Source organism: Culex pipiens, chromosome 2 (genome assembly GCF_016801865.2).
Source record: "Culex pipiens pallens isolate TS chromosome 2, TS_CPP_V2, whole genome shotgun sequence".
In the NCBI taxonomy this organism is placed as follows: domain Eukaryota; kingdom Metazoa; phylum Arthropoda; class Insecta; order Diptera; family Culicidae; genus Culex; species Culex pipiens.
In genome coordinates, this window is record NC_068938.1 from 3079054 (window position 1) to 3093879 (window position 14826).

The following is a 14826-nucleotide window of genomic DNA, read 5'->3' on the forward strand; positions in this document are numbered from 1 at the left end:
CGATGTCGCTGACGTAGAAGTTATACATGGATGGGCTAAGGCGTGAGCCTTGTGCCAAACCCATGTAACTTATCCGGGTGATTGCCAGATCACCTTGCACAAAGTGCATGTGTTTTTCTGACAACAGGTTGATGAGGAAGTTGCACATCGTCGGATTGAGACCGCTCCGCCGCAGCTTTACTCCCAACACATCGATGGAGACTGAATCGAATGCACCCTTGATGTCTAGAAAGACAGAAGCCATTTGCTGTTTCTTACCACGGGCTATGTCGATCCCTGTGGCCAGCAAGGCTAGACAGTCGCTTGTTCCCTTGCCTCTCCGGAAGCCATACTGCGTGTCTGACAGCAAGTGCTCTCGTTCCATCCATGGTTCGAGGCGGTCGAGGATCATCTTCTCCAGCAACTTGCGTAGACACGACAGCAAGCTGATTGGACGATACGAGTTGTGGTCGGACGCCGGCTTACCGGGCTTTTGAATGGCAACCACCCGGACCTGTCGCCATTCGTGTGGAATTATGTTCTGCTCCACGAACGTGTTGAACAGATTCAACAGACGCTGCTTGGCGACGTCCGGAAGATTTTTCAGCAAGCTGAACTTGATCTTGTCCGGACCAGGAGCAGTGTTGTTGCCCGTCAATAGTGCTATGGAGAGCTCTACCATCGAGAAGGGAGGATTAGAATCGCTCCCATCAACAACGTCGAATGATGGTTGTGTCGGCACCGAGTCCGGGCACACCTTCTTGGCGAAATCCAATATCCACTTGTCCGATTTTTCCACACTCTCGTTCGGAACGGAACCTCTACGCATGGCCCTCGCAACGCGCCACAGAGTGCTCATGGACGTATCTGCTGGTAGTCCTTCAACGAACTCCCGCCAGTACATTCGCTTCTTCCGCTTCAGAGTATTACTGTACCTGCGATCAAGAGCTCTGTACTTTTGGAAGTTCGCTCGGATTCCACACTTGCAGAAGTCCACATAAGCTTCTGACCTGGCCGCCGAGAGATCCGTACACTCCTTGTCCCACCAGGGAAGTGGAGGGCGCGTTCGGATGTACGGTCCCGGGACGGGTTTCGTCTGAGCTTGTAACGCACTGTCATAGATCAAATTAGCCAGATACGCATATTCTTCAAGCGGTGCCAACCCATCTCGCAACTCAACTCCAATGGAGACTGCCTCCGCGTACTGTTTCCAGTCGATATTTCGCGTCAGATCGTAAGGCATCTCCACCGTTGTCGATTGCTGTGGGCCATGGCTAACCAGAATAGCGATCGGCAAATGATCACTGCCACGAGGATCTTGGAGCACGTTCCAGTCACAGAGAACTGCCAAACTGTTGGAACAGAGCGACAAGTCGATGGCACTCGCCTTCGTACCGGACGAAGTTGGCGTTGGTGGTGTTGCAATCCGCGTAACTTGCTTGTCCCTGTTTAGGAGGGTCATCTGGAAGTCGTCGCACAGTTCATGAATCAGATATGCTTGAGGGTCTGTCTTGTGGCTTCCCCACTCGGTGCTGTGAAGATTAAAGTCACCCAGAACCAGTCGCGGTGCCTGCAACAGCTCAAGCATACCCCACAACTTTTGTCGAGTTAACGACACCTGTGGGGGAACATAGACGGACACAATGCAAATGTCCAGTCCTCTGATCCTGGCCTGTACTGCGACTGCTTCGATTCCTCCTAGCTTCGGGAGCGTGACCTTTCTAAAAGTGTGGCATTTCCTGACCCCAATCAGTACGCCTCCACCTCTATTTGGCCCTGCTCTGCTCTCTGTGATGATGTTGTACCCCCGGAAAGCTGGCGTCTCATCTCCGATAAGAAACGTTTCGCTCAGCGCAAACACATCACAGTCTCGTTCGAATGCGAATTGTTGAAAATCGTTTAACTTGGGGGTTAAACTTCTACAATTCCATTGTAGAAAGGAGATGCCGTTTTTCGTTTTTGGTGTATTACCCATCAAAGGAAATGAACGACAAGAGGGGCATCGTGCTAGCAAGCTGTTTCCCGATGTGTCTAGCGAGAGGCTCAAACCGCTTTATGATTAAACGCGTCGGTTCACTCACGAAAGAGCACAGCCATTCCACGATTGTGGAAAAAGGAAGGACTCCTTTGAAGGCATCGGTGATCGGATTCGGTTGAGGAACCGGTTTTAGGGGGATCTTTGGCAGCTTGGGAACGGGCTTCAGCGGCTTGAGAGGAATCGGTGCCGGCTTCGGTGCCGGCTTCGGAGCGGGCTTACCCGACGGACCGAAAGGAAAATCCTCCTCGAAGTTCAACGAGTCACTTTCCTTACCCTTGCCGCCAGCGGCTTTCCTGGACTTGGAAGCCTTGTTGCGCTTCGGGTTTGGCCCGGAAGAGTCACTTTCCTCGTCTCTCTGGAAGAGGACCTCCACATCGGAATCTTCGTCCCCTGAATCTTCGTCCGCCAAAGGAGCGAAGCGATTGGGGTGGGTCACCTGACTAAGGATTTCCGCGAAGGACTTCTTGGAGCGTTCCCTCAAGGATCGCTTCATCTTGTCCTCGCGCTCCTTGTACTTTGGGCACTGTCGAGTTTTGTGCGGTTCCCCGCCACAAAGCAGGCATTTTTCAGCCTGCTTTTGGCAATCCACGTCCTTGTGGGGGCCGGCGCACTTTGAGCACTTGCTCTTGTTGCTGCAGTAGGTCTTGGTGTGTCCCAACTGCTGGCAGTTTTCGCAGCTCATCACTCGCGGAACGTACAATCGAACTGGAAGCCGAAGCTTGTACAGCTCAATGTAGTCCGGCAGAGCTGACCCTGCAAAAGTCACCCGGAACGAGGCAGAAGGAATGAACTTCTTCTGGCCACCCTCGGAGGTGACGTTGCCCAGTTGCCGGCACTCGAGTACCTCCACAGCTGGAAGTTTAGGATTCTTGAAGCGTCCCACCGCCCTTGAGAGGTCGACAAGCGACAGACTGTCATCGGTCACCACGCCGTCGATCTCGACTTTGTGGGCCGGAATCCAAACACGGTACTCAATGCTGAACCGCAGATCAGTTACGATCTGATTAGCTTGCACCGCGGAGTTCACGATCACGCGGAGCTTGCTCTTGTTCAGCTTGGTACATTCGACCACCCCAGGATAGTGCTTCTGCAAATCCTTGGTGATCTGTACAAAGTTTAACGGCTTCTGTTTGGGCCGGAAGAAGACCACCCATTCCGTTTGCGATCCCTCTTGATACTGACGAGGACGAGGAATCGGTTTTTGGGAATGAGGATTCAGGAGCGGTGGGGGATTTGGATCCGGATTCGGCACCGGTGTTTTAGGAGGAATTGGATCTGGATTGGGAGAAGGAATTGGGTTTGGAGTCAAGGGGGGAATCGGGTCTGGAGTCAAGGGAGGAATCGGTGGTTGAGGGGGAACCGGATTCGGATCTGATTTAGGACGCTTTCGCTTCTTCCTCTTAGACCCGTCCGTGGATCCCCCTTTACCGTCAGCATCCTTATCCTTCAGGAAGTGGTCCCTGTTGGTGGTGTTTGAAGGAACTCCCGAGACAGAGTCCTTCATTTCCACGTCCTCGTCACCATCAATGGATGAATCGAAATCAGATTCCTCGTGTTCCGACTCGATCGGATCCATGATTGAGGAAAAAACGGAAGAAAACTAATCAAACCAAAAATAAGACTAAAATAACGCAGAAGAAATGAGAAAAAAAAATCTAACAGGAAAAAAAAAACTATGAGAAAAAAAAAAAAAAAACTAAAAGCAAACAAAAAACTCGCCTTTCGCACTCACCGCCGAACTGGCCGCACTGGCTGCCGCCCGCAGCGGGATGCGCGGGAAGCTCGTTTGCGCGCGCTTGTTGTTGTTGTTGTGCTGCCTGCTGCCAGCCACGTAAACAACGGGGTTGTCTCCGACCTGGCCTGGCCGAAAACTGGTCCGCCGACCGCAGTCGACTCTCCGGGGCCGATTCCACCGACCAACGACCGTCTCTCGCCTCAGCTGCCTCCGCGGCCGCTGCTGCTCACTCCTCCTGCTGCTGCTGCTCGGATGCAGGAACTCGTTCCTCTTCCGCTGCTGCACCGCCGCCGTGTCCACGACGACCAGATTGTGGCCTCTCTGACCACCGGAACGGGCTTGTCCGCTCGCACACGCCTCGGAATCGCCGTGAAAAACGCGCCAAACACACCGCGAAAAAACACGACTAACCGCTGAGACTTCTGCCGGAGCAATGGCGTAAGAACCTTCCTTGGACTTTTACGAACCCATCGCAACAAAAAGCACCTCGATACGACGCTCCGTATTGAACTGATTCGCGTTCGAACAAAACCGTCAAATTTTTTTTATATATATATATATATATATATATATATATATATATATATATTATATATATATATATATATATATATATATATATATATATATATATATATATATATATATATATATATATATATATATATATATATATATATATATATATATATATATATATATATATATATATATATATATATATATATATATATATATAGATAAGAAGAAGAAGATCACAATAGACAGTAAACTTCATTCCTACAATAAATTTTCCTTTCAACCAATCTGTACCAATAGCAGATCTTTTAATCATTTGATTTGTTTAATATTGTATATTTTTTTATTTCTTTTCTATTTAGTCAAAAATCATGAATAAGATTAAACTGAAACAAGAAAATTGTGTCAAGGTTATCAACCTTCAATTGCAATTATTGAACTAGAATTCAATCGGAAATTGTTAAAATTAACGTCAATTTATCAATATGTTGAAATATTTAGGAGGAGCGCCAAATTGATGCTTCATCAAGGGCGCCGTGGAAACCAAGGTATGGTTCTGGTCACCGCCTACTCCAATACCTGTGTCATTCGCAACAAATCCTTAAAAAAGTTAAAACATTCTAAAAACTCACCCGAATAGTTCTGCCAGAACGCCCCGGTCGCCATAATGTCCAACCCGGGATAGTTCCAGCCCTTGCCACCCTCCGGAATGTGGTGCGGCTGGGGTGGGCTCACCTCCTGGCTGGCCCCCCGCGACGACGAGTGCACCGGACTGCCCTCCTTCGAGAACCGTTCCGCCGACGATCCGCGCTCTCCCCGGTCCCGATGCTCGCGCGATTCTCCACCACCGTGTTCCGCCGTGCGACTCCGGTCCGGCGTCGTCCGCATTCGGTCCGAGTCCGAGTTGTTCCGGTCTTCCCGGCCCAACTTTCCCTCCCGATGCTTTTCCCGCTCGCGCTCCTTTTCCCTCTCTTTCTCCCGCTCGGCCTCGCGTTCTCGCTCCTTCTCACGCTGCTGGTCGACGCTGATGTTTTCTGGGGGTTGGACAAAAAAACGACGCAAATTTAGCATTTTTGGAGGAAACTCCGGAAAATCTCCGTCTTAGTACCTGCGATAATCCGTAACGCTTCGGTTGGCGTCCCCGAGGCTTTGATAATCTCCTCCAGCTGGGTGCGACGCTTCCGTTCGCTGTCCAATCGGTCCTTGAGCTGAACTCGCAATCGGCGCTCCTTTTTGAACCGCTTCTGGAACAACCCTGCGAAAATTACGTTTCGTCAGAAAAAGAAGTCGAAATCAAACGTTATCGTGATTTATGACGCTAAATCGTTTGACGAATTTCATCAATCATTTGGGTGAATTATCTTGGACACACAAAGAAAGAAAAAAAGCGCAAAATTATCTTCATTTCTGGTTGCGAAGCTGCTTTCTTCAAGGTATAATTTGCTAATCCAATTTAAAATATATGTGTGCATTCAACTCCGGAAAAAAACGAGAGCAAAAGTGGCCGATCCGAAATGTATCGGATCGCACGAGGAGGGGACAGAGGTGGGAAAAAAAGTGGATCGAAATAAAAATAATAATAAAGCATAAAAAAAAAACAACACAGAAAAGCCCTTACCTCGGAGTCGTTTTTCGTCGGCCAACTGGCGTTCCAGGGAATCTTTGACTTCGCGCTCTCGGATTACGTCCATCTTTAGCTCGGCTGAAAAGTGGGAGGAAAAAGAGCAATGGAGATGGGGGGAAGATGAAATAATCGCCAAGTTAAACAGCCAGACAAAACAGTATTGGAAAATGCGGACAGGTTTGATTAAAATTAATGGAAAGAGGAGACTGATTGGATCGGTTGAAAATGGTAATGATAAGAAATTTTACAATTTTTAGATATTTAAGAGATTGGATACAATGATTTTCTTTAAATATTTGCAACAGCCACAATTTAAAAAAAAACTGTTCAGGTTGACTTTTTTTCAAATTATGGCTGTTGCAAATATTTTTTCAATGTTTATGTTAACACAAAAATTTAAGTGAAATGAAAATTTCAATATCTAGTCAGTATAGTCTACTCGCTTCACCTTTTTGAGAGATTTCTGTGAGAATTAAAATTAAATATATTCAGTCAAGATTCCATTTTTTGTTATACGTAGTTTAAATAAACGAAGGTTTTGAATGAACTTCAGATAAGGCCATTGCTAATTTTAGTTGTTTTACCCAAGAAATCAGGAAGCAAAAAAAATATTGCTGAAATGTGAATTTTTTATAAAAAACACTATTCTGAAGTTTAAAAAAAATTTTTTTTTTGCTTTTTGGGTGTTTTTGAAAACACCTGGCTGAAGGCGGTTTCAACAACACTCAAAAAGCAAAAAAAAGATATAAATATATAGTGTGCTTAAAATACTCTAGAATTGATTGTCACCTATTTATTTAAAATATTATATTATTTTTATTCAGAAAAGACACTTAAAGACATTTTTTTTACTTTTAGCAAATTTTGAATTTTGGGACCACAGATCGAAAAAAGAAACTTAAGTAAAAAGATATATTTTCACAAATTCATTGATATTTTGCCAATTTTTGTTTACAAACTGCATAACTGTAAGCATTTTGCGATATTTTTTACTTGAAGGTTTTGTAAATTGGCCTTAAAATATGAAAATTTGGCATTGACTAGAGTCGAGGGAAAAATACAAAATAAAATGTTTTTGAGTCTGATCGAATAAGGAAATAAGGAATGAAAATGTTACTGTTCTTGTTTTTAACTTCAAATTCGAGTTAAACGACATCATCCTATTTTTAACAATTTCTCATCAAAATTTTAAAATAAAAATGTATTGCTGTGTTTCGAATGCCGGACACGTTTGCTTCTAATTCCGGACACTCCTTTTTGCTTATGAATCGCACAAATTTGGACTGACATTTCAGTTAATAGCATTTTTTGGGTCTCAGAAAAGCTGTTAACATCAAAACAATCGAAATTTTGAATCAAATTTTTCTAGAATTTAAGGAAATCGGAAAATTAATTTTCTGCTTTGCCTTCCTGGTGCTTCGGATGCCTATGAAACATTTCACTGAAATGTTTCAGATTTTTGGTAAACTTATAGTTTTATTTTATTAAAAAAATATTTGTTTGAACAAAATTAATAAAATTGATGTTAGTATTCATCAAATAACGACAAATTGACAATTATTATGCGAACAAATAATTGGTAAAATAAGATTAGATGTCCGGGTTTCGAAATGTCCGGGAATTCGAAACATGACGTTATTCGAATCAATTTTTCCGAGAATTTCGGATAATCGAGTCTGGACTGTATCTTAAAAACAGATCCGCTAATCGATTTGGTTGTCAATAGGTTCGCCAATTTTCGAAAAAAAACCTGTCCACGTTTTATGGATGACCCCTTGTTTTGGCCTATGAAATGATTAATTCTGCCCCAATTTTGTAAAAAATAAAAAAAAATCAGAAGGGCCTTTTTTATCCTCAAATATGCCTACTTGAAAGTAAAGTTATAATTAAAAATTATGAAAAAATTATCTCGAGGAAATCGATGTTATATGCAATCATTAAAATTTTCAGATTTTTTGATCGATTTGCCGCCTTTACCTACATGCTTAGAAATTGTCAGAAGAAAACAATTGCGCTCTAAGAAAAAGCATTATTTTAATTCGACTTTTCACTCAAAAAAGTATTGCGCAATGATAATTATAAATATTAATTTTTGTTTTTGTTTTAGATGACAAAAAAATTCCATCTTTTGAGCTTTGGAAAAAAATGATCAAAATTGGTTTGGCAGTGTTGCCAACTTTTGAAAAGGGCCCAAAAAAACTTATTTTCGACCATATCAAATTTTAGAGTGGATTTGAAAATTTTGAAAATATTTGGATTCGAAAGAACGAAAAATCTCACAATTATTTATTTTATATTAGGTAATTCATAATTTTTATTTTTAATAATTGAAAATGCAGTTGAGGATAGAAGTGAAAATGCATTTTATCACGAATATACGACTTTTCACTGAGTTTCAAATTTTATTTATAAAATTGAGTAATAAATTGTAAGATCAATTTTGTAGAGTTAAATTGAATATTTATAGATTTTTTGTTAGCAAAATAAAAAATTGTAAAAATTAGGTTGCCCGCTGAAATATTAAAAAAAAATATTATCAAAACATTCAGCAAAATGTCAATCAAATCATCTAAATTTAATGCTATTTTTCAAGTAAACCAGTTAACCCTGCCTAACTTCAATCCAAAAGGTGTCACTGGGGCGATAAACGATCCAATTACAGCCCTTCCCAGACTAAACTGAAGCAGTGGGCAATCGTTTAGCAGGAATCCACCCAGGCAAAACAGACGACGAACCCAATCTGACGAGAAATGAAATGAACAAGAGAGAAAAAAAAACCCTGATCGATTCCAACAAATTGATCGATCGCGTATCGATCGATCGACCGATCATCATCATCATCCGCACTGCGGTGTTCGGGGTCGGCCAATCGATCCCCCGAAATCAAAGCGAAAATATAATCGAAAAATGGCTAAATGATAGGTTAATCGAACTAAACATTGCTTTTACAGATGCGAATAGAAGTCTGTTCTTAAAGTTAAGCGCATAATTGCTAGCCGAGGCGCATTCTCCGTATTTGGGGTCCCCCCTCGGGACTCGAACCCCGAGACACATTCCATTGCCCACACATTGGTTGCTGGAATAATTCGGGCGCGCGAATTGAAATTCGAGAAATGAGGGCCGCAAAAAAAAGCGAAGGACGCAAGCGACGAACCTCCCTTGTTCAGTCCATCAGTCAGCAGAGTTTGAAGTCACTCGCTCTTGTTTCAGCTGAGCCAAGTTCGAAATGCACCGTGCAAGAGGAAGGAAAGCGAAAGCGAACGCGAAGACGACCACAAAAACTGCACAAAAATCGATAAAAATTATCTTTAATTATGGACCTATAAAGTGAAAACGTTTATCTACGTTTATATTAATTCATTTTTTTCAGTCTTGCTTCTCCTTTTTTGAGGCTCGATTTGTGGTTTTTTTTTATCTCTCTTGTACTTGTACCCTGACTCGAACTTGGATCTCGTCCTTCTCGAGGGGGGGCTGACGGATTGCATTCGCTCAATTTTTCTGCTTAGTTTTTATTAAATAATATTGGACTCCCCTCCTCAACCCCCTTTTCCCGGGATGATGACGATGGAAAGGGAAGAGAAAAAAATCCGAAATGAAAATGTAGCCTCTCAATTTAACACGCTCCGAGCAATGCAGATCGAATTTTTCCTACCCCCAAATGGTACACATTTTATTTTATTCTTTTCTGTTTTGGTGTTGTTGTTTTTTGAAGAAACCGTTTACATTTCAGCCCAGATCGGTGGCGAGAAAGAAAAACTATAGATCACCTCTCGCCACATCATGCGTCTGGGGCAGCTTTTTATTCGTCAATTCGCCCCGGGTTGATTAGAAGAAGCGGAGTTGATTGGTTGTGGCGAAGGTGAATTGTGGTGATCAATTTCCAGACAAAAATCGTTTCTTTCGGGGGGCTTTGTTTGATACATTTTTCCGAGCAGCGAGGATTTGGGCAGTCAAATTGTGCGTTTAATCGCGTTTAAAGCGCGCTATCAAAAGGCGCAGATCAATGATGGCCATTATCGGGCGTCTGTTTCTTGAAGGCAAAGATTAGAAGTGGATAAAAATGGTGATTTTTTGGAATGTCTTGTAGCCTTCGGGATATGACGGAGTTGGTCATGTTTAACTGGAAACGAAATTATTAGCATTTTCAAATTCATCTTGATCAATTTCGGTTATTTATGGCTTGAACAAATTGAAATATGAAATATGTTTTATACTTTATTTAAAAATTATGTTAGCATAAAAAAAGACAATTTTGTTTAATAGTCATTGATGTTATTGTTCTTTAGCTAAGGGTTTACTGTAATTTATGTAATTTTTTACTTTTTTTACAGAAAAAAATAGATTGTCTTTCAGTATGAAAAAAAAAACAAATTTAAATCAATCAACAATGAGTTAAGTTTTCCATTATAAGAAACTATTCGTAGTTGCGATTTCATTGATTACAAAATAATAAAAAAACGGAATCGACGTAACACCTTAAAACGTGTACCTCTTAAACCTTGAGGTTTCGTCAACGGATCCACAGGCATGTATCGTTCTTTTTGCGACAAGACTCCGCCTCCCGGGTCTCCTAAGTGTGAAGGTATAGCACGGGGAGAGGGCACCGAATACCTATATCTACACTTAGAATTTTTTGCGTCCGCCTCGGGATTCGAACCGGCGACCTCTGGATTGTGAGTCCTGTGCGCGGTCCGATTGATCCACACAAGCAGACAAAATAATAAGAAGATATCAAATTTAACATTTTTTATAACTTTTCATCACAAACAAACTTGTATTTTTTTTTATTTTTTAGCAGACAAAAAGAACCAACTTTTGAGCTTACAGGATATAATTTACAGAAAAAATAATGGTTTTTGGAAAGTATCAAAAATGCACATAACATTATAACACACAAATAAAAAAAAAAGATTTGAAATTATTTTTGAGTTACAGCCATTTTTATGTTTATCATTCAACAAAATTGTCCTTTTAAATTGTTAATAACAGTGTCCATCCTTGATCGTTTAAAAAAATATGTATTCGAAAATCTGAGTAAAAAAATTCTCTACAATTTGCTATTTTGAACTTTGTAGATCCGACCTTTGGTTGCTGATATAGGCTTTGCAAAGAATGAAGATTACCAAAAAATAGTTTTTGTAAGTTTTACCCAATTAAACCTCAATTTTCAATCGGCTCGGAAAATGGCTCAAAAACTCAAAAAAATGTGCACTTTATCATGATTTTACAGAAATATTTTTCGATTTGTAATTCAATTTTACATCTTTAACAGATTTTTTTAATTTGCTTGTGTTCATTCTCGACACATTAAAAAGAAAAATATTTCAGAAAACATTTTTCAAAACAAACTGAACTTGGCCAAATACCAGACTCGAATATTCGAAGATTTGTATGGGACTTTAGATAACCGAATTACTAACAACAACAAAATTTTTTTTTCTATTCTCTTACCTTTGATATTAAATCAAGTTCTGTGACCCGATTTCAGCCAAATTTGAACGGTTGATTGCCTAAAAAATCACCAAATGAATATTCTAAATATTTCATCACCACCATTTTGGCCAACATCTTGGATCTAAAAATTCTAAATCACTTTAGAGTAGTTAAGGGGTCATACGCAAGCTCGACAATGAAGAAAAATCGTAATTCTAATATCTGAAGTGAAATTTTCCAATGTCTTCGGATAAGCGAGTCTGGACAGCAACTCAAAGTAAGCTATTTTTGTTCACTAATCAAATGATTTTGAAAAAAATATAAAATATATAATTAAATATACGAAATTGTTCAAAACCTTTTTTACAATGTTCACTTCTTGTTTCCAGCAGAGTTGACCATAAGAATCATGACACAATCCTAGAGGAAACATAAAATTTAAGGTTCATCTGAACATGAACATGTTGTCACAATTTTGAGCTGCTCAATTTAGAGTAATTGATAATACTTCAAGAGCCAGTAACTTTACATTTTGAATGTTTCATAGTTATTCATTATATTCTAGACAGATATGCAGAGAAATACGATTTTATCAAAATACATATTAATTTATTCATATAAAATTATCATGAACAATTTTTTTAATGCGATAGAATATAAGTTCAGCTATCGCACACATTAAAACAACTTTTAAATCGTTAGTTAGATTTAAAGCAAATTTTAGATTAAAAAAAAACTTAAATTAAGAAGAATGCATTATAGATAAATTTATAAGCATTATAATAAATTTTCATTTAGGAAATTTATGGAAAGATTTAAAATTGGCAGTTTATTTGCTTAATTTGTGGAAATTCTTAAAATATATAATAAGCATTATAATAAATTTATATTTAATGGATTACTGGAAAGAATAAAAAATGGCAATTTATTCGTAAATTTGTGGAAATTATTAAAAGATATATTTTTTAAAAAGCGGAAAAATTACGTATTGGATTAAATATTTGACTTTCAATTAGTTTCAAATAATGTTTCGAGTAAAGAATGCCAAGGTAGAGCGTACAATTTGATTTTTTGAATGTTTCAAAATATTAAAATTTTCTTACGATGCTGTCAATCTCATCAGGCGATGATTATTTCCAATCGATCCATCCATTCAATCTCTAAATCTCCCTCAAAACCCCAAAAACACCCCCATCACCGCCTACTTGTACTCACCCTTCTCGTAGCTCGTCTGCCGCTCCTGCTGCCGCGCGTTATCCGCCGCGACCTTCAGCAGGCCCTGAATGTTGCGCAGCAGCGTCTCCGTCGACGAGTGCACCTGGCTGGGATCCTGCGCCGACGGAACACCTCCGCCGACGGCCACCGCAGCCGCCGCCGACGCCGCCGCCAAGCTAGTGTAGTTGAGCGCCGCCTGCTGCTGCTGCTGTTGCTGGTCGCGGTTGCCGTGCATCTCCTGCGAAACCGGAACCGTCGCCGGAACCGGGGACGAAATGTCCCGCTCGCAGTCGCTAATGTCTGACGGGGGAGAGAGGGAGAATGGGTCACGTGATGTAATGACACACATTTTGACATGTGTTCTGGTCGTTTTTTTTGTTTTTCTTTCGACGACGAGATCGCGATCGCGACGACAGGATGATCATTGACCTTTCGTGTTTCGAGTCTCCTTCGTACCTTCTTCCTTCTCGTTGTGGCCGCCGTCCTCGGTGTCCGATATGTTGGCTTCGCTGATGTTTTCGTCCTCTTCGTGCACCGACGGTTCGGGCGAGTTTTGGTTGCTCCGTTCGCTGGGCGCTCCGCCGCTGGCCTGGTCGCCGCCGGATTTGGACAGGTTCAGCACCGGGCTGGCACCGTTCGGCGAGTCGGGCGGGGGTGCTGCGGAGAATCGAAGCGGGGATGAAACGAGATTAGTGCGGGATTAGTAGGGACCAGATCTTGACAGAGGGGGAGAGAGCGATGTTCCGGCGTAAAACACGTACCGCTCAGGGAGCTCAGATCACGTGGTTTCTGGTCGAGACTTGCCAGCCGTTCCTCACCTCGTTCTTCACGCAGCCGCTCCAGGTGTTTGACGATGTCCTCGTAGGCAGCCCTGTGAGCGAAAAATCCCAAATTTTCAATATTGATTTTCATGAAATTCCACAACTTTTCAGAATAACTCACCTCGCGATCGCCTCGCCAATGTTCTGCCCCTTAATGATCGATCCGTCAGGTCGCGGGATGCCGTGCGGGTTCACCCCTGGGCTCATCAACGGGTGACCACCGCCCGGATGAGGGTTCATCTGCATGAACGGGATGTGGTTCAGGTGCGTCGGAGGGGCGTTGTATCCGTTCGCTAACAACGGCGACTTGTCCAACCCTCGAAGATCTGAACAAGTAGAAGCACAAAGATTGCAAGTTAGTAATTGCATGCAAGTTGCGCGCAAGATTTTGCTTGCGCGCGCCCAAAAAAAGTCAAAGGTAACTTGGATCAATGCAGGCATATTTTGATACGATGATTGCTTGAATTTTCTTCTAAATAACCTCTCAATTGTAAAAGCCCGATTCGATTCGCCTTTTTTGCGGCCTTTTATTCCCCTTCACAAGCTCTTTTTATGGTCACCCGATGATTGCGTTCGATTTTTTCCCTCGTTTCGTGCAATATGAAGAAAAACGTTAGCCCTCGTCCAGACTGTAAAATTACCCCCGTCTTTGAGTATAGCTAATGAACCACAAAGTCCAAAAAACGAACGAACAATGTTTAGACAGCCAAAATAGTGCCTCGATAAGGCACATCACGTGAGCCATGATTTGTTGCGGGCACCCCCATCTCGAATCCCGCAAAGCCTGCCTAGATCTGTCAGAACCCCCCAAAAAACATTTATGCGTGGCATACTTATAATTTGCATAATCGCAAATATTTCGGCGATCAAGGCTATTTATGCTAATCGCGTCAAATCAATGGCCTCAGCCCTCAAATCAACCCAAAGAAGGTGCATTCCATCCAAAATTCATATTGATCAAAAATGCAGGAAGAGAGCGAGAATGCTTTTTTTCTGCAGACTCGCTTCAGAATGGAAATTAGGTCCTTGCAGCCGAAATCGAAGGAATTTTTACGATATGTCCAGCCCAGACAGACGTTGGCCACAGTTGGAGTAAAAGATGCAGCTTGAACCAGGCAAAACAAAAACAAAAACAACAAGAAGAAAACATAATAAATAACAGCTGAAATCGTTTAAAATGATTATATGGAGTGGAAAACGTGGCGGGCATTAAGGTTTTTCGGGAAAGATAAGATTCGAGAAAGGTACACACATTTGCACGTAACCGGAGAGCATCACACATGTGTATTGTGTGTGTGTGTGTGTGGATTTACCTTTGAAATAAAAAAAAGGAAAAGTGGAATTGTATGTTTGCGCAAAACCGCTCGCGCCGCGTTTTGTTGCCCTTTTGATAATGCTGGAGTGTCCCATGGGAGGGTAGGGGTACTAATCGGTTTGCAACATTGTTGAGGTGACACTGAGA

At 41.8% G+C, this 14826-nt stretch overlaps 1 protein-coding gene across 14 annotated transcripts in view; it reads right to left on the reverse strand.

Moving 5' to 3' along the window:
- LOC120412469 (dachshund homolog 2) overlaps positions 1-14826 on the reverse strand; it is a 73240-nt gene that overhangs the window by 18143 nt on the left and 40271 nt on the right. For 13 of the 14 annotated variants that reach the window (XM_039572959.2, XM_039572960.2, XM_039572958.2 and 10 more), the window contains 7 exons: positions 13486-13690; positions 13305-13414; positions 13000-13200; positions 12544-12843; positions 5890-5973; positions 5380-5526; positions 4904-5305 (listed from right to left, as the gene is read on the reverse strand). In XM_039572959.2, the coding sequence (XP_039428893.1) occupies positions 4904-5305; positions 5380-5526; positions 5890-5973; positions 12544-12843; positions 13000-13200; positions 13305-13414; positions 13486-13690 (1449 nt within the window). The remainder of the gene's footprint in view (positions 1-4903; positions 5306-5379; positions 5527-5889; positions 5974-12543; positions 12844-12999; positions 13201-13304; positions 13415-13485; positions 13691-14826) is intronic. The other variant, XM_039572955.2, reaches the window with a different exon arrangement.